Genomic DNA, 23,765 nt, shown 5'->3' with positions numbered 1-23,765 from the left:
ATTTGGGGACTTGGACGATGGTAGGGTTGGGCTTCACTTGTAGGGTGGAATGCGACACTGAATGAGTGAAAAAAATATTGAAGTGAGTCCGTATGGCAACCTGGCTGTGTAAGAAGGGAACATCCTGGGAAGGGAAGGGGAGAGTTCTAAACCAGAGAGGGAACTGTGGCCTCACAGCAAAGAGTGAGGCTTGGAAGAACCTCGGTGGCACAGTGGTTAGAGTGCAGTTACTGCAGGCTACTTCTGCTGCCTGCAATTTGGCAGTTCGAATCTCACCAGGCTCAAAGTTCACTCAGCCTTCCATCCTTCCAAGGTGCGTAAAATGAGGAGCCAGATTGTTGGGGGCAAGAAGAGGCTGACTCTATAAACCTCTGTGAAGCGGTATAGAGGTCTAAGGGCTATTGCTATTGACCTCCATTTTACCTTGTATTCTGGATGTTGGGCAAATTCTTCAGTTGTTTTCAGTATCATCAGTTGTCTTTCTAGCTGTTAAATGATATAAGCCTTTTTTACCCTTTTTTTATGCTTTTAATATAAAAAAGTTTAATAAAGTATATATACGAAAAAAAAGAAAGATTGGGCCAATCTATTCATAAACAAGACACCTTCAGCTCCAACTGATGGGATTAAGGATTTACATCCCCCACCCGAATTCTAAGAACAGGACATGACTTTTAGGACATAATAGGATTAATCCACCACCATTAGAACAGCAAAAGACACAAGGCTCACTACATTGCACAACTCTCTGGAGCATCTCAGAACTCTATAAGAATCCATCCATTCTTAAGCCAAGGGCTCAGCCAACCCAGAATCATTTGCTGCTGTCATTGAAGTTTCTGGCATCCAAATAAACAGAATCCTTCTTTCCAATCAGCCTCTGTTTTATTTCCAGCGTCTTTCTCCCGGCTTCGAACCGGATGGGATTTTTCTTCCAACAAGTTGAGTTAATATCAGCAGAGTCTGCTTATGAGTAAATGTGCCCAGATGCCCACCTAACAGGGATGAGACAGATTTATTACAAATTCATGCACAGAAATGCCCAGCTTGCTGCACTGAATCAATGTGGCTATTTACACGCTCCAGTCCAAAGCACACACACACACACACATACACACACACAAATTAGGCACCTCAGCCATTGTCTTCTGTATGATCAAACCATCCTCAAATACCCCCCAAAAGTAAGAGCACAAATGTCAGGCTAGGTTTGGCAGTAAATCTTAGCTTTATGACTTTTAACCCTTTATTCCAGGGGCCTCTAACGTTAGTAACTTTAAGGTTTGTGGACTTCAACTCCCAGAGCAAAGCTGGCTGAGGAACTCTGGGAGTTAAAGTCCACAAGCCTTAAAGTGACTAAGGTTGGAGACCCCTGGTTTATTCCACAGCAGCCTTGACTTGACTGATGATTCTAAATGCAATTCAGCTACACTGTCACTTTTATTGCAGTTACAAATGGAAGCTTATATACAACAGAACATTTGTACACTGTGGTGCAAATACAGTATCCATAGTCCAGACAGCCTAATCTCAAGAGATTTTCTCCCAACTTTCTGAGTGAAGAGATGCTTGACTGTCCGGTTCACAGCCCCAAGAGCAGCCGAAGAGGGAATACAATCAGCTGCACAATGGTTCTCTCTCATGCGGAAATCTCCCGTCCTTTCACCTTGCCCATTTCAGCTCTGACGCAAGAGAATATGGAGACCCAAAGGGGCTTTTCTTCAAGAGGCAACTGGACTGTCTGGTTTTTCTTCAAAGAGCTTTCACTTCTCATCCAAGAAGCTTCTTCAGCTCTGACTATTTGGCAAGTTATATAGTCCACAAATTGGTTTTCATCTGGAATAATAACTCCATGCTTCCATTGATCAAGCCTGGCTACCTGGTAATGTAATTAGAAGATCTTGCCTTTTTTTTTTTTTTTTTAAAAAATGTAAGTTGTACTTCTATTAACAGCATGCAAATAAATCAAACCAGTCATTTCACAGCATGTACAAAAAACAAATAAAGGATGTGACAAATGGAAGATTTGTAGGACTTGTAGAACCTGCACAAAGCCTGTGTTTCCTAACAATTTCAGAGAACAAGTATTTTATGCAGCTTATCTGAAGGGCTTTCAAAATATTTTACTCTACATGCATGTTAAGTTTTTGAAAAACAATGTATTCATACTATATAACTATTCCTCTAGTATATAATATAGAAATCTCTGAAATGATACACTTTATATTAAGACAGTGAAAGGTGGCTAGGTTTGACCATTTATTCAATATATGTCCTTGTACCTCTCCGTTAAAATACAGCATCCTGAGGTATCAGGATTTAAAATAAATCAGAATAAAACAAAAGTGATAATTAAAAATATGTCTATACAACAGAAACAAAAACTAGAGGAAATGACAGGATTTGAGGTGGTAAAAAAGGTTAAATATTTAGGGGTTTATATTAGCTCATCGAACAAGAAACTTTATAAGAATAATTATGACTTGCTATGGCAAAAAGTTCAGAATGATATGAGTGTCTGGAAAAAATTGCAGTTGTCGCTATTGGGAAGGATTGCGGCTATTAAAATGAATGTGTTACCTAGATTTTTGTTTCTGTTCCAGATGATACCAATAATTAAAAAGGATAAAAATTTGGAAGATTGGCAGATTGGGATTAATAAATTTATATGGCAGGGTAAAAAGGCGAGGGTTAAAATGAAAATAATACAGGACTCACGGGAAAGAGGTGGCTTAAAAATGCCTAACTTTAAGCTATATTATGAAGCAGTAGCCCTTTCAGTAATAAGTGACTGGTTTAATTTAACGGAGGAAAGAATTTTGAATATAGAAGGTTATGACTTGTTATATGGATGGCATGCGTATTTATTTTATGAAAAAAAAGTGGATAGGGCTTTTAAGAATCATGTGTTGAGAAGTGCTCTTTTGCGGGTCTGGAAAAAATATTCTTATAAATTAGATTACAAGATTCCTATATGGGCAAGCCCCAGACATGCAATAGAGAATATAAATATAGAACAGAAACAGGAAATGATTACTTATAAAGAACTTTTGTATGCTGAAGGAGGTAGATTGCAATTAAAATCATTACAGGTATTAAATGAAGAAGGGAGGAATTATACTTGGTTTCAATATGGGCAAATAAGTGCTAGATGGAAAGAAGATCAAAAAATTGGTATAATGCAAAGGGAGGAAAATTTAATAAAGCAAATTAGAAATCAGACCCAGGAGCATATAAAGAGATTGTATAATGTGTTGCTTGAAATAGATTCGGAAAAGGATTTGGTAAAGGACTGTATGATAAAATGGGCACAGAATATTCAGGAACCAATAATGTTGGAAACATGGGAGAAAATCTGGGTTAGAAATGTTAAGTTTACACAAGCACAGAATTTAAAGGAAATTTTTTATAAGATGTTTTATAGATGGCACTTAGATCCCAAAAAATTATCATGTATGTATCCTAATATCCAAGCGAAATGTTGGAGGTGTGATTGTGATGACGCTACATATTTTCATATTTGGTGGACTTGCAAGAAAATTAAGGCCTTTTGGATAAGAATTTGGTGGATTATTCAAAATGTACTGAAGAAGAAGATAAAGTTCCTGCCACAATTTTTCCTTTTGGGAATTATAACGGATTGTACAGGGATTGAGACTAAATTGATTCTGAATTTAATAACAGCAGCAAGACTGTTGATTGGACAATACTGGAAGAAAGAAGAGATACCTACAATAGAAGAATGGATACTGAAAGTCATTAATTTGGCTGAGATGGCTAAAATCTCAGCTTTTTTAAAAGACAATACGCAGGAAAGATATTTAAATGAATGGAAAAATGGATTGATTATCTACAAAACAGATATCAGATTAAGAAATATCAGATTGCCTTTGAATAATTAGAAAGTTATTTTATGTAATGGGAGGGGTTGGGAGATGAAAAGCTTTGGATGAGGTTAATTGGATTGGAAGGAAAATTTTATTCTATGTTTGGTTTATGTATAACAATACCTTGTGATTGACCGGGAAGCCGGGAGGGGAAGGGAGGGGAAGGTTTTCTGGGAGGGAGGAAAGAATTTTGAATATAGAAGGTTATGACTTGTTATATGGATGGCATGCGATTTATTTTATGAAAAAGTGGATAGGGCTTTTAAGAATCATGTGTTGAGAAGTGCTCTTTATGGTCTGGAAAAATATTCTTATAAATTAGATTACAAGATTCCTATATGGGCAAGCCCCAGACATGCAATAGAGAATATAAATATAGAAGAGAAACAGGAAATGATTACTTATAAAGAACTTTTGTATGCTGAAGGAGGTAGATTGCAATTAAAATCATTACAGGTATTAAATGAAGAAGGAGGAATTATACTTGGTTTCAATATGGGCAAATAAGTGCTAGATGGAAAGAAGATCAAAAATTGATGGATGCTTGGCAACTGGTTCATATTTATGACGGCTGCAACATCCCAGGGTCACGCGAAGCCCCTTCTGCAACCTTCTGACAAGCAAAGTCAATGGGGAAGCCAGATTCACTTAACAACGGTGGCAGAAAAGGTCATAAAAAGACAAAATTCGCTTAACAAATGTTTCACTTAGCAACAAAAATTTTGGCCTCAATTGTGGTCGTAAGTCGAGGACTGCCTATATTTTATTAAAAGTCTGCAAATGTCAGCAACTTTTCAATTCCAAGCCAATCAAAGGCCCTTCTCATGCCACAGATTTAGATACTTACGTAACATTTTAAAATTTGGTATTTGGTGACAGTTGAAAGTTTTGTGAGCTACATAATATAGATTTACATTACATATTCCTGTCAGCATATTAATTTATAAAACAATTTATAAAACAATTCAACAATTTTTATTATGCCCTGCCCCATTATTATATCGTGTACAACTCAATATTAGTGGTATCAAGTGGCGGGATTTATGCACGGTCCTCGCCCGTCACTTCTCGCCTGGACTACTGCAATGCTCACATGGGGCTCCTTGAGGTGCACCGGAGACTTCAGTTGGTTCAGAATGCAGCGTGGGTGATGAGGAGCCAAGCTCCCATATAACACCGATCCTCATGAGGCTGCACTGGCTACCTGTGGTTTTCCGAGTGCACTTCAAGGTGTTGGTTACTGTTATGTATTAACAGTTGTGCCTTTAAATATTTGAGCGGGAATTCAGCACGTTGCTGATTGGACGAAGCCTCCAGCAGAACTGTATAAAAGGAGAGGTTTTAGCCCCAGCCTGTTGCTGGGTTCACCCTATATTAAAGAGCTGTTGTCACTACCCTGGTCTCCAGCCTCGTTACTTCCGAACATAACATTGGCGACGAGGTGGGATCTCGAGGCTAAGGAGAACCAGAACCGAGCTGAAGCACGCTAGTTCAACCCAGCAAACTCAGGGCAGAAGCGGAAATGGCAAACACGCCACCCGCACCGTACAACCCGGCAAGGAGAAATGGGGAACATATATGACCCGTTTGAAGCTTTCTAGAAGCCAACGAACTACAGGATCCTGATAACCGCATAGCTTACTTCCTAAGCCATTGCGGGCCGGAGGTAATCGAGATTGCGGAAGCCCTGGCAGAGCCAACGCCGATACAATCGGTATTACTTATAAAGAACTTTTGTATGCTGAAGGAGGTAGATTGCAATTAAAATCATTACAGGTATTAAAATGAAGAAGGAGGAATTATACTTGGTTTCAATATGGGCAAATAAGTGCTAGATGGAAAGATAGATGGAAAGAAGATCAAAAATTGGTATAATGCAAAGGGAGGAAAATTTAATAAAGCAAATTAGAAATCAGACCCAGGAGCATATAAAGAGGTTGTATAATGTGTTGCTTGAAATAGATTCGGAAAAGGATTTGGTAAAGGACTGTATGATAAAATGGGCACAGAATATTCAGGAACCAATAATGTTGGAAACATGGGAGAAAATCTGGGTTAGAAATGTTAAGTTTACACAAGCACAGAATTTAAGGGAATTTAAGGGAAAATTTTTATAAGATGTTTTATAGATGGCACTTAGATCCCAAAAAATTATCACGTATGTATCCTAATATCCAAGCGAAATGTTGGAGGTGTGATTGTGATGACACTACATATTTTCATATTTGGTGGACTTGCAAGAAAATTAAGGCCTTTTGGATAAGAATTTGGTGGATTATTCAAAATGTACTGAAGAAGAAGATAAAGTTCCTGCCACAATTTTTCCTTTTGGGAATTATAACGGATTGTACAGGGATTGAGACTAAATTGATTCTGAATTTAATAACAGCAGCAAGACTGTTGATTGGACAATACCTGGAGAAAGAAGAGATACCTACAATAGAAGAATGGATACTGAAAGTCATTAATTTGGCTGAGATGGCTAAAATCTCAGCTTTTTTAAAAGACAATACGCAGGAAAGATATTTAATTGAATGGAAAAAATGGATTATCTACAAAACAGATATCAGATTAAGAAATATCAGATTGCCTTTGAATAATTAGAAAGTTATTTTATTTAATGGGGAGGGGGTTGGGAGATGAAAAGCTTTGGATGAGGTTAATTGGATTGGAAGGGAAAATTTTATTCTGTGTTTGGTTTATGTATAACAATACCTTGTGATTGACCCGGGAAGCCGGGGGAGGGGGGGGAAGGGAGGGGGGAAGGGGGTTTTCTGGGAGGGAGGGGGGAAAAAGGGGCGAAAATGTCTTTGTTTTTTTTAAAAAAACTTTTTCAATAAAAAAAAAATACAGCATCCTGCAATTTCAAAATTTCTTAGAAATGCATCCTTCCTACCTGTAGAGTTTACAGGTAGTCCTTGACTTAAAACAGTTCATTTAGTGATTGTAGAAAGTTACAATGACGATGAAAAAAGTGATTTATGACCATTTTTCACACTTATGACAATGGCAGCACCCCCACAGTCATGTGATCAAAATTCGGATGCTTGGCAACTGCTTCATACTTATGACGGCTGCAACATCCCAGGGTCACGCGAAGCCCCTTCTGCAACCTTCTGACCAGCAAAGTCAATGGGGAAGCCAGATTCACTTAACAACGGTGGCAGAAAAGGTCATAAAAAGACAAAATTCGCTTAACAAATGTTTCACTTAGCAACAAAAATTTTGGCCTCAATTGTGGTCGTAAGTCGAGGACTGCCTATATTTTATTAAAAGTCTGCAAATGTCAGCAACTTTTCAATTCCAAGCCAATCAAAGGCCCTTCTCATGCCACAGATTTAGATACTTACGTAACATTTTAAAATTTGGTATTTGGAAGTGACAGTTGAAAGTTTTTGTGAGCTACATAATATAGATTTACATTACATATTCCTGTCAGCATATTAATTTATAAAACAATTTATAAAACAATTCAACAATTTGCACATATTATGCCCTGCCCCATTATTATATCGTGTACAACTCCAATATTAGTGGTATCAAGTGGCCGGGATGCCTTATGCACGGTCACTCACGCCCTCGTCACTTCTCGCCTGGACTACTGCAATGCTCTCTACATGGGGCTCCCCTTGAGGTGCACCCGGAGACTTCAGTTGGTTCAGAATGCAGCCGCGTGGGTGATAGAGGGAGCCACTCGTGGCTCCCATATAACACCGATCCTGCGCAGGCTGCACTGGCTACCTGTGGTTTTCCGAGTGCACTTCAAGGTGTTGGTTACTGTTATGTATTAACAGTTGTGCCTTTAAATATTTGAGCGGGAATTCAGCACGTTGCTGATTGGACGAAGCCTCCAGCAGAACTGTATAAAAGGAGAGGTTTTAGCCCCAGCCTGTTGCTGGGTTCACCCTATATTAAAGAGCTGTTGTCACTACCCTGGTCTCCAGCCTCGTTACTTCCCGAACATAACATTGGCGACGAGGTGGGATCTCGAGGCTAAGGAGAACCAGAACCGAGCTGAAGCACGCTAGTCCGAACCCAGCAAACTCAGGGCAGAAGCGGAAATGGCAAACACGCCACCCGCACCGCATACAACCCGGCAAGGAGAAATGGGAACATATATGACCCGTTTGAAAGCTTTCTAGAAGCCAACGAACTACAGGATCCCTGATAACCGCAAGGGCTTACTTCCTAAGCCATTGCGGGCCGGAGGTAATCGAGATTGCGGAAGCCCTGGCAGAGCCAACGCCGATACAATCGGTATCGTGGCCGACTCTGCAGACTTTGCTGAAGAACCATTTCGCACCGGCGCCGTCCAAATCGTGCAGCGGTTTGAATTGGAGAACGTAGACAGATGGAGGCGAGTCCATCGGTGACTACATGGCCGCTTTAAGAAGAGCGCCCAAGGACTGCGGATACCGAGACTTAGGCAGGTGCTACTCGAGCAACTCATCCGAGGGGTCAAGGACATCCGCCTCGGCGACTGCTAGCCAGGAGCAACCTGACACTAGCCACCGCTCTGGGCGAGGCCAGAGCACACGAAATGTCTACTAAAGCAGCAGAGACTCTGCAAAGCCTCTTCAATCCAAGGCGAGCGCAAGGCCAACGCCAGTACACCAGGAGGAGATTCAGTCCGAATCCGAAGGTGAGGCGAGGATGAGGAAGGGTCTGCCGGACCGAGAAACGCGACACGGAGGACCGTGGCGAGTGCGGAAGCTGTGGAGGGCAGCATCAGCGCCAACGCTGCAGGTTTAAAGACGCAACATGCCGGGCGGTGTGGGAAGAAAGGACACTTAGCTCAGGTTTGCAGAGCGGCCCAACCTTCCGCCGAAAATTCAAATCGGCCAATCAAAGCGGAACCGGAAAGGCGGCCCGCGATTGGTTCAAACAAGAAAGGCGCGAAGTCTAACCAAACGACTGTCATTATAGGCGCGCCTCAACCAAAGTGGAAAGAAGATTTTCACAAAGCCCAAGATCGAGGGAGTACGGTGCAGGCTTGAAGTGGACACGGGATCAGCGATCACCATCATGTCCTGGGACACTTTGGCGAAGTCGCTGCCGTCCGTCAAGCGCCATCTGCAAGCACAGCGGCTACGAGTGCACGACTACCAGGGAATCGCATCCCTGTTCGAGGGACCACCTCCGTCCGAGTCGAGTACGGTCATAAAAAGACCCTGCCCATCACGATCGTCGAAGGAACTCTGCCCAGTCTGTTGGGACTAGACTGGTTTCGTGCCCTGGGCATGGGAGTGACTGGCATCTACAGAAGTGACTGCAATTTGAAAGACATTCTCTTTAACGAGTTCAAGATGTCTTCAAGGACTGCCTGGGCAAGTACAAGGGGACCCCTATTTCCTTCAACTTAGACCCCAGGTAGCCCCCATTAGGCTTAAGGCGAGGAGAGTCCTTTGCCCTAAAACCAAAATTGATAAGGAGCTGGACAAGCTCATAAATCAGGGGTTTTGGTGCCAGTCGATCACGCAAAGTGGGAGACGCCAATCGTCACCCCATCAAATCGGACGGGTCAATTAGAATTTGCGCTGACTACAAGGCGACGCTTAACAAAGCCTTACAGAAAAGCGCTACCGGTTCCCGTGGTGCAACATTTATTGCACTCCTTGGGGCAAGGGCAAGTCTTTGCAAAGTTAGACTTGGCCCAAGCCTACCAACAACTGCCAGTAGACGCCCGCACAGCCAAGCCCAAACGACAGACGCACAGGGGGCATTCAAGTGCACCCGATTGCAATTTGGGGTTAGTGTGGCACCAGGGCTGTTCCAAAACCTGATGGAACGACTACTGCAAGGGCTCCCAGGGTAGTTCCCTACTGATGATGTCCTAATTTCAGGGAAAACATGGAGGAATTGGGGGAGCGGTTAAGAAAGGTCTTGAGCATTTTCCGGACAGCCGGATTAAAAGTCAAGACAAATAAATGTCAGATAGGGGTCGAATCGGTCGATTTCTTGGGCTACCGGATAGACAAGAAAGGAATTCACCCTACTGAGAGCAAAGTTAAGGCAATTAGGAAGGCTCCAGCGCCCAAAAACAAAGCAGAGCTGCAGGCATTCCTGGGATTGGTTAATTTTACGCGGTCTTTTAAAGAACAAAGCAACTGCTATGGAACCGCTGCATAGGCTCTTAGGAAAAATACTGTTTGGTCTTGGGGAAAGTCAGAAAATAGGGCTTTTGAAGCAGTAAAGAACCTGCTCTCAAGTGATAGCCTGCTCATCCAATATCACGACTCACTACCCCTAGTGCTGGTTTGCATCGTCCCCTTATGGGGTGGGGCTGTACTCAGCCATAGACTTCAAACGGCACAGAAGCCCCTATAGCGTTCTACTCTAGAACGATGTCCTCCCAGAGAGGAACTACAGCCAATTAGACAAAGAAGCATTAGCCATTGTATCAGGGGTCAAAAATTCCATGAGTATGTCTTTGGGCGGAATTTTGAAATCGTGACTGACCACAGACCGTTACTGGGATTACTGGCTGGCGATCGCCAACGCCTGTGGCACTTTCGCCACGCTTGACTCGATGGACTATATTTTAGCCGCTTACTCATACAAGCTGCAGCATCGACCGGGAAAGAAGTGGGGCATGCAGACGCATTGAGCCGATGCCCACTGCCAGGGGCGATCAAGACCCCACTCCGGGACACCCATCCTCCTTATTGACTCGTTGGACTCTGGCCCAGTCACATCAAAGGAAGTGGCTCGGCATCATACCGACATTGTGTTAAGGACTGTACCGGTTGGGTACAGAGAGGGTGTCATTGCGCCGGGCGAACGGTTCAAAGAATTTGTTAAGAAACGTGATGAGCTCTCGGCTCAAGGGGGGTGCCTGTTATGGGGTGATCGTGTAATAATTCCTGCTAAGTTAAGGGGCAAGGTATTGGACCTCCTCCACGAGGGTCACCCAGGCATCGTAAGGATGAAGGGGTTAGCTAGAAGCTATGTATGGTGGCCACTCATGGACGCAGAGATTGCTGAGAGGGGAGGGAAATGCCAAGCTTGCCAAGAGTCCAGACCCCTACCCCCAACAGCCCCAGTCAGAGAATGGGAAAAGCCCCAAGGGCCTTGGTCAAGAATCCACATTGACTTTGCTGGCCCTTTCACGGCCAAACGTTCCTAGTGGTGGTGGACGATTTTCCAAATGGTTAGAGATCATACTTATGAAGTCCACCACAGCCAAGCAGTAATCGCAACCCTGCGCCACCTATTCGCAACTCACGGGTTGCCGGACACTCTGGTGTCCGACAATGGGCCCCAATTCACGGCAGCCCAGTTTGAAGAGTACCTGGCAGAGGAAGGCATCCGACATGCCCTCTCTGCACCTTTCCACCCTGCGGCGAAAGGCCTTGCAGAGCGCTCCGTCCGGAGCGCTAAGGAGGCATTGTCCAGGCTCAAGCCAGGTGACTGGCAAACAAAATAGACTTTTTCCTAGCCGTCCAGCACAGAACCCCAAGCACAGCCACGGAAAAGCCCAGCCGAATTGCTAATGGGACGAAACTCCGTGCCCACTTGACCGCTTGAACCCCATTACACACCCGAGGGTTACAAGGGGAGCTAGAAAAACAAGGAAATGAGCATAGGCGACCGGGTGTGGGCCCGAAACTATGGGGACGGCCCTAGTTGGTCGCAGGACAAGTAACAAAAGTAACAGGGCCAAAATCGACGTGGTAGAGCTACCAGACAACCGAGTGTGGCGGCGCCACATAGATCAGTTAAGGAAACGAATAACTGACCAAACCAAACCAATAGAGACAGGTAATGACCAATACCACTTTGAATCCACAGCTGACAATGACCCGGGGGAGGCGCAAGACTTAGCTGAGGTCCCAGAGTTCCAGCGACGCCATCAGGTCCCCGAGGGAAACAGCAAGGAAAATTCCAAAATTAATCCAAGGCCGGATGGCCAAGAAAAGAGTCGGCCAATAATCCAGAGCCCGATGGCCCAGAGAAAGAGCTGGGAGGAGAAAACAGCCCTCCGACCAGCTCAAAACACCACCCAGAACTGAACCGCGCAGGTCAGAAAGAACTAGGAGACGCCCAGGTTATTTGCGTGACTACGTCGAAAAATAACATGTGAATAAATATGTAAATAAGACCAAGTGTTTTCTGGGAGGGGAGGAGTGTTATGTATTAACAGTTGTGCCTTTAAATATTTGAGCGGGAATTCAGCACGTTGCTGATTGGACGAAGCCTCCAGCAGAACTGTATAAAAGGAGAGGTTTTAGCCCCAGCCTGTTGCTGGGTTCACCCTATATTAAAGAGCTGTTGTCACTACCCTGGTCTCCAGCCTCGTTACTTCCCGAACATAACAGTTACCACCTTTAAAGCGCTCCATGGCATAGGACCGGGATACCTTCAGGACCGCCTTCTGTTACCACATGCCTCCCACTGGCCGGTACGCTCCCATAGAGAGGGTCTTCTCAGGGTGCCATCAGCCAAACAGTTTAGGCTGGCGACCCCCAGGGGGAGAGCCTTCTCTGTGGGCGCACCTACCCTCTGGAACGAGCTTCCCCCAGGACTTTGACAACTTCCTGACCTCCGGACCTTTCGCCGCGAGCTGAAGACATATCTATTTTTTTGAGCAGGACTGGCTTAAATAGGGTTTTAAATATGGATTTTATTGGGGTTTATTTTTTATATTTTGTATGGTATTTTAAATGTAGGCTATTTTGAATAAGTTTTTTAAAATGTGTTTTATTGTAATATATTGTATTATTTTATTTGCCTGTTCACCGCCCTGAGTCCTTCGGGAGAAGGCCGGTATAAAAATTAAATTATTATTATTATTATTATTATTGTTATTATTATTATTATTTTGTGTGAAGCACAAGATGGGGAGCAATTTGTGGACATGACAGATCGTTAAGAACAGCCCTAAAATGTATGGGACCCCCAAATGTTGCCCTTCTTTCCATATCAATCACTTCCAAACCAATCAACATTCTATAATTTTGTGATGTTGTTCCGTAGGATTGTTTTTACTTGACTCTGCCGTGTCGTTGAATTTAAGCAGTCTTACAAATTTCAGTAATGATGATGACGACATCATCATCTTCATTTCACGACCCCATAATCCCTTGCGGGGTGGATTCTGGGCAACTGAATGGAGCTAGCAGAGTGTTTTAATGGCCGGATGCCCTTCCTGTCACCAATGCAGAGTTTTGTTCAGCAGATATATTCTCAGTGTGCCCAGAGAGAGAAATATCTGCCTCTACCTAGGATCGAACTCATAGTCTCCTGATTGTGAGGGGAGAGCTCCACCTCCAGGCCACCGCACCACTCCATGATGATGATCATATCATCTTACATATTATGTCCTGTGTTTACAGGACTTCACCGCAGCCTCTTCTAGGCATGGAGAAAGGAACCAAAATCAGCTGCAGGTGCTTCACTCTGGCGGGGCATCCGGTCATTTTACTGACAACTTCCAACCATGTTTTCTCGGTTGGTCACAGCAGAGAAAAAAGAGCACCTTTATTGTTCCTTTTCTGAGCAATATTTCTCACTATTAAGGGGGGGGGGACTTATTACAAAGCCAGTCACCAGAGCAGAGAATTTACTACTTGTAAACAAGCATTTGTGTTAGTGGAGAAAATACAGGCTGCTATTTAACCAGCAAAAGGTAAATTAAAAAACTCTGTAAGTCTCATCAGAGTAACTGAAACGTATCGCAAATACAGACTAGTTAACACCACCCTTCAAATTTCTTAATGAAATATTAGAAAAAAATTAGGTACAACTGATGTAACAAGCATGTAAACAACTGCACCTCACTACATGACGTATGTTATCAAAAGGGGTGGGATTAACTACATCAAATAACTTATTTTGTTTCAGGTTAATTGACTACTTTTAGAGATAGCATATTGTCTCAATAAAACCAAACACCTATAACCATCCCTCTCATCCACAGCCCACAGAACAACAATCTTCTGCCATGCAATTCCATTTAAATGCAAGTCGGAAGAGTGACACCAACTTCTCTTTCTAAAAGCGGCTGTCCTAATGTTGAGGAGTGGAGATATTTCCAAGTAACCAAACCGGCTGTCAGGATTCCAAGTAATACGCACATAGCAAGCAGAACTCCGAGGCAAGCAGGTTCCTAAAAGAACAGGTTTATTGGACATGTCATATTGGCACAGACTGTAAAGCAGGGGTCTCCAAACTTGATCCCTTTAAGACTTGTGGACTTCAACTCCCAGAGTCCCTCAGCCAGCAAAGCTGGCTGAGGAACTCTGGGAGTTGAAGTACACAAGTCTTAAAGGGACCAAGATTGGAGACCCCTGCTGTAAAGGTTCCCACGGTTTTCACCCAATTAAAAGTTATCCCCCTTTTCCAAATGATCAATTACATGGTCCAATCAAGGTGTGGTCCGGTTGCTTGGAAACTTCACTCCTCCTCTCTCCAGCCAGCTGTGGGACTGTCCTTGGTTCTCAGGGGAAAACTATTTTGTTCTGGCTACAAAACCCCATCTATCTCTATTCCCCCCTCCCGCCCGCCCCCTCAGCACCATTGTGGCAACACTGAAGCCTCCAAAATGGCCTCAATCAGGCCAGCTTCAGAAATGACATCAGCTTAAGCTGCTGTTGTTAAAAAAAAAAAGCAGGATCCTTACCTCTGGTTTTGACCAAGAGATGTCCTTTTCAGCAAACTTATTCAATTACCTTGTAAGCACACACACACAAAATGAGTGAGTTAAGTCTGAGTCAAAAGAAAACTGTTTATTTGTTAAATGTATATGCTTCCCATCTCACCTCTAAATCACCATGTAAAGTTTTATTTCCAGGCCAAATCTGAATAACATATATTGATCAAGAGAAGGATAAAGCTGACATTTGCGCCCAATTAGAATGATACATGAAATAAAATTTCACAAGGAAGATTAATTTTAAAGGCTCCAGCAAGTATTTTAAAAAGAATGTTCCTTACACAGAGATTATTTAAGTTCAGGTTGTTATAAGCAGAAATAACTTTAAAGAGGTCTCCCCAGAGATACCTTTAATTTTGAATAGAAATAATATTCCATATCAACTTGCTCTTTTCTACATTTGATGGCAAACAAAGCTATTTATCCCAGATTTTATTTACTTGAGAGAAACAAAAGCCCAACAGCTGGACTTTTAGGGAAAAATAAAAATGGGGCCTGTAAAACCCACAGTAAACAAAAAACTGCAGATATTTTCAGTAAGAAACACAAAGAAGCAATTTATATATTATATAGAACAGTTTTTACTCTTCAAAACCCTGACAAGTAGGCAAGAAAACAAACTTAATTTAACAGGTAATATAATAATACAAAATAAGGTATTACATCGTGTGAATTAAACTGTGTATCAGTAAGCTGTCAGCTATCGCCTACATCTCACGAGACAAGAACAAAGAATTCCGTTTCAAGAGCAGCTTCTTCCAGAGGCTTCACAATGGATGTGAATGTGCAGAAGCCAGAAAGTTCAGCTTCTGCCACACCTTGCTACATAAATATGTTTCCTCATTTCCTAATGAAAAAGCCAGAACCCACAGAGAAAAAAGCCCGGAGCCCTTTTCACAAGTCATTCTAGAAGACCGACCATCCTTGCGAGACAAACAGCGGGACACCAGGTCTGACGCAGCTGAAATCCTTTCTGATGACCAGGCTCCACAGAGGGTCAGAAGTTGAACTTCGTGTTTCACGTTTCCAGGATCAAGACCTCCCGTGCCAGAATCGCTCGGCCTCTCTACACTTACGGTAGCTGATTATTCTGGTGCAACTTATTTTTTTTCTCCTGCATTAAAGAGAGACCCAAGATGTTGTGGCGGATCTGGGCCAAATGGCTTTATTCTTGCCTTCTTCCATAAGACCTTTTGAACCCATGCGCAGGGTGATTGAAGAGAGTGCGCTAATTTGAACAATTAAAAACGGATGAAAAAACTAAAATAAAAAAAAAGACAACGCCTCTTTCTTGCACCCTTTCCTTTTAGTTTTGGGACAGTAAGTGAAATTGGATAGCATTTCCCATGCCAAGAAATCAAATGTTTTGAAACCGTAAGACAGTATTCTCCTAAAGAAGACCTTCTGATAAATCCGACAACTGTACATAGTCATTATTATTTCCTTTTGTCAACTATCTTGATGGCCCAAGATACGATTACACCTAGCCTTTCTCCTTCCTGGAGGCTCACACAGAATCAGTAGAAAAAACAGAACTCAATCGGGAGAGGCATCCGTAGTGCTCTTCAAAGAAACAGGAGTGAGGGAGTTGGAGGCCTCCTGTGGCTTCAGACAAGGAACCTGCCGGCCTTTTCACAACATTCATTATAAATATTGGAAGAAACAGAGCAAGAGGCGGGCAGGTCAACCACAGAGAGAGGTTTTCATTGGAAAGCAACAAAAACACCTTCATTCGGTTTTGTCATCTTTGCTGAGAGCACCTTCAGCTACGGCGTAAAGGTGAGAATCATCCAACTGATGACAAAGTAGAAAAGGAAAATGGGATAGACGACCAGAGCTTTGCGGTTTGGGGGTTGGCTGTCTGCCAGGAAGGCCGTAGAGGCTGGGGAAAGAAACAAGGGAGACCACATGTTGGAAAAATAGGCACCAGGAATGTAACACATCAAATAAAATCAGCCTTAGGCCTGTACCCTCAGAAGCCATGGCTCCTCCCTCCCCAAGGAACAGTACCAACCGAGGCTTGGATCTGGCCCAGGAAAGCTTGCTCAGATTGGCAGCGGAGGGGGGGGGCAAGTAGAAAGGTATCACCTCCACTGGCCACGGGAGCATGGATGAAAGGCTGGTGCTCCAGGAAGGAAAGCTGGGCCCACCTGGAGGGCAGCCTCACCATGAGGATTCCTGACTTCTCAAAATCTAAGCTTGTCTCCCTCATGGAATTGGCAACTTGATCAATCAAGGCAGCAAACATACCCAAGATATCTTCCTCCTTCTACGTTTCCCCAATAACAACCCTGCGAGGTGGGTTGGGCTGAAAGAAAACCACCCAACCGGCTTTCAGGGGTGGACCTGAACTCAAAAACCGCTTTCTAGCTGGTGCCTAAACTAACTTGAGATAATCATTACAAAAGCCAAATAAAAAGGCTACAAATAAATAAGCTAGCTATTGTTCAGCTTTTTAATGGAATATTAATTCTTCTGCAATTTTAATTAATTTTGAAAACTGGTGTGATGTACCGATTAAAGGTGGATTATTGATCTCCTTCTAGCTACTATAAATTAACATGGCTCTCCTCCTACACTGCATATAATACACTGTTAGTGAATTCATTTGCTGCTGCTCCTGTTTTTTTAAACAAAACTTGTAATGCAACCCACAAAATTCTGATCAAGACAAGTGTTGGGGTTATGATATGCAGATGAACTCCTCGTTCCCAAGTACAGAGATACTTCTGACGGCTTTCCATTCTCAACTTACCTAGAGTTGACCAGCCAAACATTGCTATTACGACTAAAAGACGCACAATGAAGCCAGCGGTCCCACTGTTTGCTATCAGTACAAGCCTGCAGACCAAAAGAGCCACGGTAAGTGGCAGGATGCAGTAGCCCAGGACACAAAGGCTCTGGAAGAAAGATCTGGGCAAGAAAGAGAGAAGTCTTGGTAAAGGATCAAGTGCAGAGACAGGAGAGAAAGAGAGAACCGCCAGACAAAATGGGCCCTAAGCTGTCTGCTATCCACCCGCCTGTCATTAAAAGATTTTAGAAAGCTTTCACAAAGCCAATTGTTTTCCCTTTCTCCTTGATGATCAAGCTAGTAGCAGGAAAACATGTTTAAGATTAAAATGTTTAAAGGCTGTTTTAAAAATCAAGATGTTTAATAAATGTAACATGGGCTGTTTAAAAGCACTATGCACTCCGGTTAACAGGGCAAGATCCTTAGGCCACATGCATGCCCCAACTTCTATCTTTTGGGCCTCCAGAGTCCCTGCTTTCAAGAGCATGCTACGTTAAATAACAATAATGTTATTTGCTTTCAATAAGGCTCACAGTACTTTAGGGCTTCAAGATAAACATTCTGAATAAAAACAGCCTACTTCTCAAGACCAGCAATTGCCCCAGTCAGGTATGCCTTTATCACCCTAAGGCAAAAACTGTCTGTCCCTGAATTAAAGCAATCCCCATCTGGAGGATCACTCAGGAAGTCAAACTTTTTCCCCACCCCAGAAGATGGCTCTCCTGGTCTCTTACATGGTTCCTCCCAGGAGCTTGGAATTTAGTGTTATGACAACTGCTCCAAACCAGATGATAACAAAGACTTCTGCAAACTGAGGGCCTCTGTCTTCTGTGCTATCTGTCGCTCCTCCCTGAAGCATTCTAGAGAAGAAAAACAGATTAGGAGAAAAAAGCTGATACCTATTTTCTGATTTATTTATCAGGGTTTCTCTTTCCTGTTTCAAAATATATCAGTGAGTATAGGCTACACAGCCCACTGCAGCTAAACTGAACTATCCTGGCATAAGTATCGAGACACCTAAGAACGTTTTAGCAATCTGGTCAGACAATGGTATTATAAGAAATAATCTTTATTTACTGTTGTGCCACTCTTTTATTTCCCTTTATGATGGTCTGAGTATTCTTCTCAGACAAGAAATATGGGACAGAAGTACTGAATAAAAACTATGGCAGAAGAACCCTGATCCACTTGACTGTCCCATCCCTTGGCACACAAGCAGCTTAAAAATTGGTGGGGTAGGTTTATAAAGGAAAGGTGGATTGTAAGATCTGTAAGTAAAATGTTCAGGGCAAAAAAAAAAAAATATGAAGGGCAGCCTCTTATGCAATGTACAGATTTCAATATTCATATGCATGTTTATTAAACCAAGCCCATACATTTGGTTCTTGAAGTGGTGTTCCATCGGAATTTGTAGTATGTACCACTGCTGCATTGCATTTATATTTTGCCAGTGAACAAACACAATTTTAGAGCACCAAGGGGATGGGGAGGGGAAAATAATATAAGTACTTACAGTGCAAGTAAAACACACAGGATTAATGGACCCCATAAATCCCCTGCAAAGAAATAAATCATACAGATGATTTCTACAAGGGAATATAAAATTGACAACCCCAAATGGCTATTTCAAAGTTCTCCCTCCCTCTCGCATTACACTTTATTCTGAGGCAAGTATGCTTTCACAGAATTTAGCACAGTTTAAGGTTTTCAACATTACTTTGGGCACTTACAGTCTCTGAGGAGAGCGCTGCTCTTTTTGGGATACATGACATGGACAAATTTCTTTCCAACTGCTTTTAAATCCCGCATCTAAAAATTCAATGAAAGTTCAGTCAAAAACAAGTTTAGATAAGATACATTTACATAAGTCATAGCAATGCTAATTGCAGTGATTGAACTGAATTTCTCTTTTCCTGTTTCTAGTGCTGGTAAAAAAATAATTTAAACTTACAGATTCCAATTTTGATCCAAAGGGACTTCACTATTCAGCTTCTTATTCAATCCAGCAAACTAAGTGATTCATTAAAAGGAGTGATACCTCAAATAAATTACTTTTAAATTACAGTAATTAACAATAATGCAAACACATCTTCAAACTCAATACAATATTCCAGGAAATCCCAACTCTGAAAGCTGACAAACAGGCTTGAGATTTCTTGGCATACTCTGCTGAGCTTGAAAATGATTTTTGTATTACATAAATATTGCTTATGAGAGAACAAATTAATGCAGATAGCAGAAAAAAAACACACAAAAATTAACTTAACCAGGATAACGGTACTCTGACACAAAGCAACTGAAGCTCTTTTGTAATGGCTTCATTAATATTGCCACAATATACCAATTATCAAAATCATCCAATGCTGATACCTTCAGACACCTTATTTTTGCACTTCATTGCCAAGAACACTAAGAGAAATCTGATGGAAATATTTTCCCTTCACCAAGGCACTTACAACGGTCTCTTTTACTGGTTCATCTAATGTGGAATAGTCTTCGTCTGGGGTATTAGAGCCCACAGGAACAGTAATTTCTCCTTCTACAGGGATGTCTTCTGATATTGACACATCTGCAAGGCCTGCAAACTGTTTACACAAGGTTTGAAAACATATTTACTCAACTATATGTACCAAGCCATTGATAAATAGTACAGCAGGAGTATTTGCATTTGAAAACTTTTTGTACCTGATCAATCCCAGATGATGGGAAATATGACCAGAAGCATGCAGAATATTTTGATGTTTAAGCATCCCAAACATGAAGTGACCTTCATTTCACAGTTGGAATGGATCTAAAGCAAGTCTGAATCCAGATGGTGAGGCCGAACAGCCATTCTGGTACCAGAACGCTTTGATTTCAAGATGGGTTATATACTTCTTACTACTTTTCATATCTGAATTTAGATATTCACTCACGCCCACATATCACAGAGAGAGATATGAGTGATATCCCAAAGTGATCAGAGATAACTGGATTTTGTACTTGCACCTTGTAGCAATGGGCTGACTTTAGTTCTATTATTAAATGCAGGTAGTCCTCAACCTACAACCACAATTGAAGGATTGTATGATAAAATGGGCACAGAATATTCAGGAACCAATAATGTTGGAAACATGGGAGAAAATCTGGGTTAGAAATGTTAAGTTTACACAAGCACAGAATTTAAGGGAAAATTTTTATAAGATGTTTTATAGATGGCACTTAGATCCCAAAAAATTATCATGTATGTATCCTAATATCCAAGCGAAATGTTGGAGGTGTGATTGTGATGATGCTACATATTTTCATATTTGGTGGACTTGCAAGAAAATTAAGGTCTTTTGGATAAGAATTTGGTGGATTATTCAAAATGTACTGAAGAAGAAGATAAAGTTCCTGCCACAATTTTTCCTTTTGGGAATTATAACGGATTGTACAGGGATTGAGACTAAATTGATTCTGAATTTAATAACAGCAGCAAGACTGTTGATTGGACAATACTGGAAGAAAGAAGAGATACCTACAATAGAAGAATGGATATTGAAAGTTATTAATTTGGCTGAGATGGCTAAAATCTCAGCTTTTTAAAAGACAATACGCAGGAAAGATATTTAATTGAATGGAAAAATGGATTGATTATCTACAAAACAGATATCAGATTAAGAAATATCAGATTGCCTTTGAATAATTAGAAAGTTATTTTATGTAATGGGAGGGGTTGGGAGATGAAAAGCTTTGGATGTGGTTATTTGGATTGGAAGGAAAATTTTATTCTATGTTTGGTTTATGTATAACTTTACCTTGTGATTGACCCGGAAGCCGGGGAGGGAGGGGGGAAGGGTTTTTTTTTTTTTTGGGAGGGAGGGGGAAAAAAAGGGGGGAAAATGTTTTTGTTTTTTAAAACTCTTTCAATAAAAAAAAAAACACCACAATTGAGCCTGCAATTTCTGTTGCTAAGTGAGACATTTGCTAAGTGAGTTTTGCCCCATTTTACGCCCTTTCTTGCCACAGTCAAGTGAATCACTACAGTTGTTAAGTGAGTAACACGGTTGTTAAGTGAATCCGGTTTCCCCCGTCACTTTGTCAGAAAGTCATAGAAGGTGATCACATGACCCAGGGACACCATAACTGTCGTACATATGAACTAGCTGTCAAGCATCCAAATGACAATGACCGTGGGGAGGATGAAAAAGTTGTAAGCGTGAAGTCATTTTTCCCCCCCAGTGCTGTTAATAACTTTGAATGGTCACTAAAGGAACAGTTGTAAGTCGAGGACTGCCTGTATGACACCAGGGGCCCAATCCTTTTATTGTGCATCTTTAAAGCCTGGTTTTCAAAACCGTCCTGGAAGCAACTTCCAACCTTTCTAAACGTGTTGGGAGAAGGGCAAACCGCCTGCAACTTTGCAAGCCACTTAATGGTGGCCTATCCTTTTAAGCAGGGTCATCAGCAAAATAATTGGAAGGTTTGGGGGGAGAGGAGGACGGAATTATCTCAGAATTAAAGATACCGTTCAATCTTAACGTCTCATTTAGGAAGCTCTGGGCGCTAGAACAGGCCTCTCCAACCTTGGCCGCTTTAAGCCCGGAGGACTTCAACTCCCAGAATCCCCCAGCCAGCAAAGCTGGCTGGGGAATTCTGGGAGTTGAAGTCCTCCGGGCTTAAAGCGGCCAAGGTTGGAGAGGCCAGCGCTAGACTGTTTTCCAGAGATAGAACGAGGAGGCTAATCAGCGGCCTTCGGACCGAGCTCTCTGCCTCCCCGCCCTGACCGTCCCGGGCTCGCCCTCAGCCCCATCCCCGCGACGTCCTACCAGCGGCTTCGTGGCTCCGTCGCCCCCCATCGCCGCCTCTCCGTCCGCCGCCGCCGCCATCTCGATCCGCGGGCTGTGGGCCGGCGACGTGGAAATGGCGTCATCGACGCGCGACGGCGCCGAGATGACATCACTCGGCGGGGGATCCTCCCGACGCGAGGAGGCGGTGGCGGCAGCTCCGGGGGCGGGGCGTGACGTCATCACGCCAAAAAAAAAAAAAGAAAGCCGAGGGGAAACCCGGGGACTCCCCGCCCTTCGGCGCCTGAAAGGGAGTTGGAAGGGACCTTATAGGTCATCTAGTCCACCCCCACGCCTCCCTCTCATCGCCCGGCAAGAGAGGCGCTGCCCAGAGGCCGAGCTGCGAATCGGGCAGCCGCTCAGGGACTGGTCGCCCTCCCGGGAGCAGCCTAGAACAGGGGTTTCCAACCTTGGTCCCTTTAAGGCTTGTGGACTTCAACTCCCAGAGTTCTTTGCTTTGCTTTGCTGGCTGAGGGACTCTGGGAGTTGAAGTCCACAAGCCTTAAAGTTACTAAGTTTGGAGACCCCTGGCCTAGAAAGCCCCCAACCTCTCCCACCCCGTTTCGCCAGGGCAGCCAGTCCTCGACTTAGGACCGCGACTGATGCCAACGGCGAAGCAAGGCTGATGCGGAGTGAGATTGTTCCCGCTTTAGGACCTTCTTGCCACAGTTGTTAAACGAATCACTCTGTCATTAAGCGAATCTGGCTCCTTCCATTGACTTTGCTGGCTGGCAACCAGCTGGGAAGGTTACAAATGGGAGATCACACCTGAATGCTGCTGCGGCGGTTGCCTGAAAACCCACAGTTACTTTTCAGTGCCATTCTAACTTCAAGTGGTCACTAAATGAATGGCTGTAAAACAAGAATTATCTGTTAATGCGATACCGAGACAGCATGGAGAGTGTTTACCAGAGACATACTTTTTATTTCTTTTCACTGCAAGTACAAAATATTTCACAAGGATAATTCTTTCATTCAAAATAAAGAATCCCGAAATCGCTATTAAAACAGTGGTATTGAGAATTACAGGAAAACCAATGCAGAATTTCACATACAAAAAAATACATGAGGTATTTTCTCCTCGAAATAAATAAATGCAAAGAATCAGGAACTCTTTGAATTCCCAAAGATGTTCCTATTTTTTTTCTGTTTTGGAAACGACTTCCTTTTAAAAATAATAAAAGTTTCAGTTGGGGTTTATTAAAAAATGAAAACTAAAGCTAAATACAAAATTACTTTGAAATGCTTCTATTTCCAGGCTGTTAAAAGAGTGTTTCTCATAGTGTGAAAATAAATAAATAAAATTCCTTTTAAATCCAAGCTTTGATATCCTTCGCCTGCTTACAGTTTTCCAGTGTTGTTGACTGGGAAAAGCAAACACCACATTTCTAAGCTGTGCTGTGACTGAATTTTCAAAAATCTGTTGATTCAAACCAAGCTTATAAATCAACAATATTTTACCTTTGTGTTTACTTTGTTGAGTACAAGCTTTGTGAATGAGGTAGAAAAAAGATGGCCTCTTTTACAGGAAATTATGTGAAACAGGAATAAAAAGATTTCAATCAGCAGTGTTTCTTCCACTGTACAGTTGCAAAACAAATTCTCATTGCTTAAAAAAAACACCA

General features: G+C 42.6%; 1 protein-coding gene across 1 annotated transcript; it reads right to left on the bottom strand.

The window, feature by feature from the left end:
• Window positions 1-14,599: 14,599 nt before the first annotated feature.
• YIPF6 (Yip1 domain family member 6) lies at window positions 14,600-22,259 on the bottom strand. The gene is made up of 7 exons (XM_058197045.1): window positions 22,123-22,259; window positions 19,789-19,917; window positions 19,063-19,141; window positions 18,846-18,888; window positions 18,067-18,192; window positions 17,297-17,454; window positions 14,600-16,423 (listed from the first exon to the last, which is right to left on the bottom strand). Exons 1-7 carry the CDS (start codon window positions 22,180-22,182, stop codon window positions 16,308-16,310), a joined length of 711 nt encoding a protein of 236 aa, XP_058053028.1. The 5' UTR covers window positions 22,183-22,259; the 3' UTR covers window positions 14,600-16,307.
• Between the last annotated feature and the right edge of the window lie 1,506 nt (window positions 22,260-23,765).

Source organism: Ahaetulla prasina, chromosome 11, assembly GCF_028640845.1.
Source record: "Ahaetulla prasina isolate Xishuangbanna chromosome 11, ASM2864084v1, whole genome shotgun sequence".
Lineage (NCBI taxonomy): Eukaryota > Metazoa > Chordata > Lepidosauria > Squamata > Colubridae > Ahaetulla > Ahaetulla prasina.
Note: the sequence above shows the minus strand (reverse complement) of the source record. Positions and strands in the feature narration are given on the sequence as shown.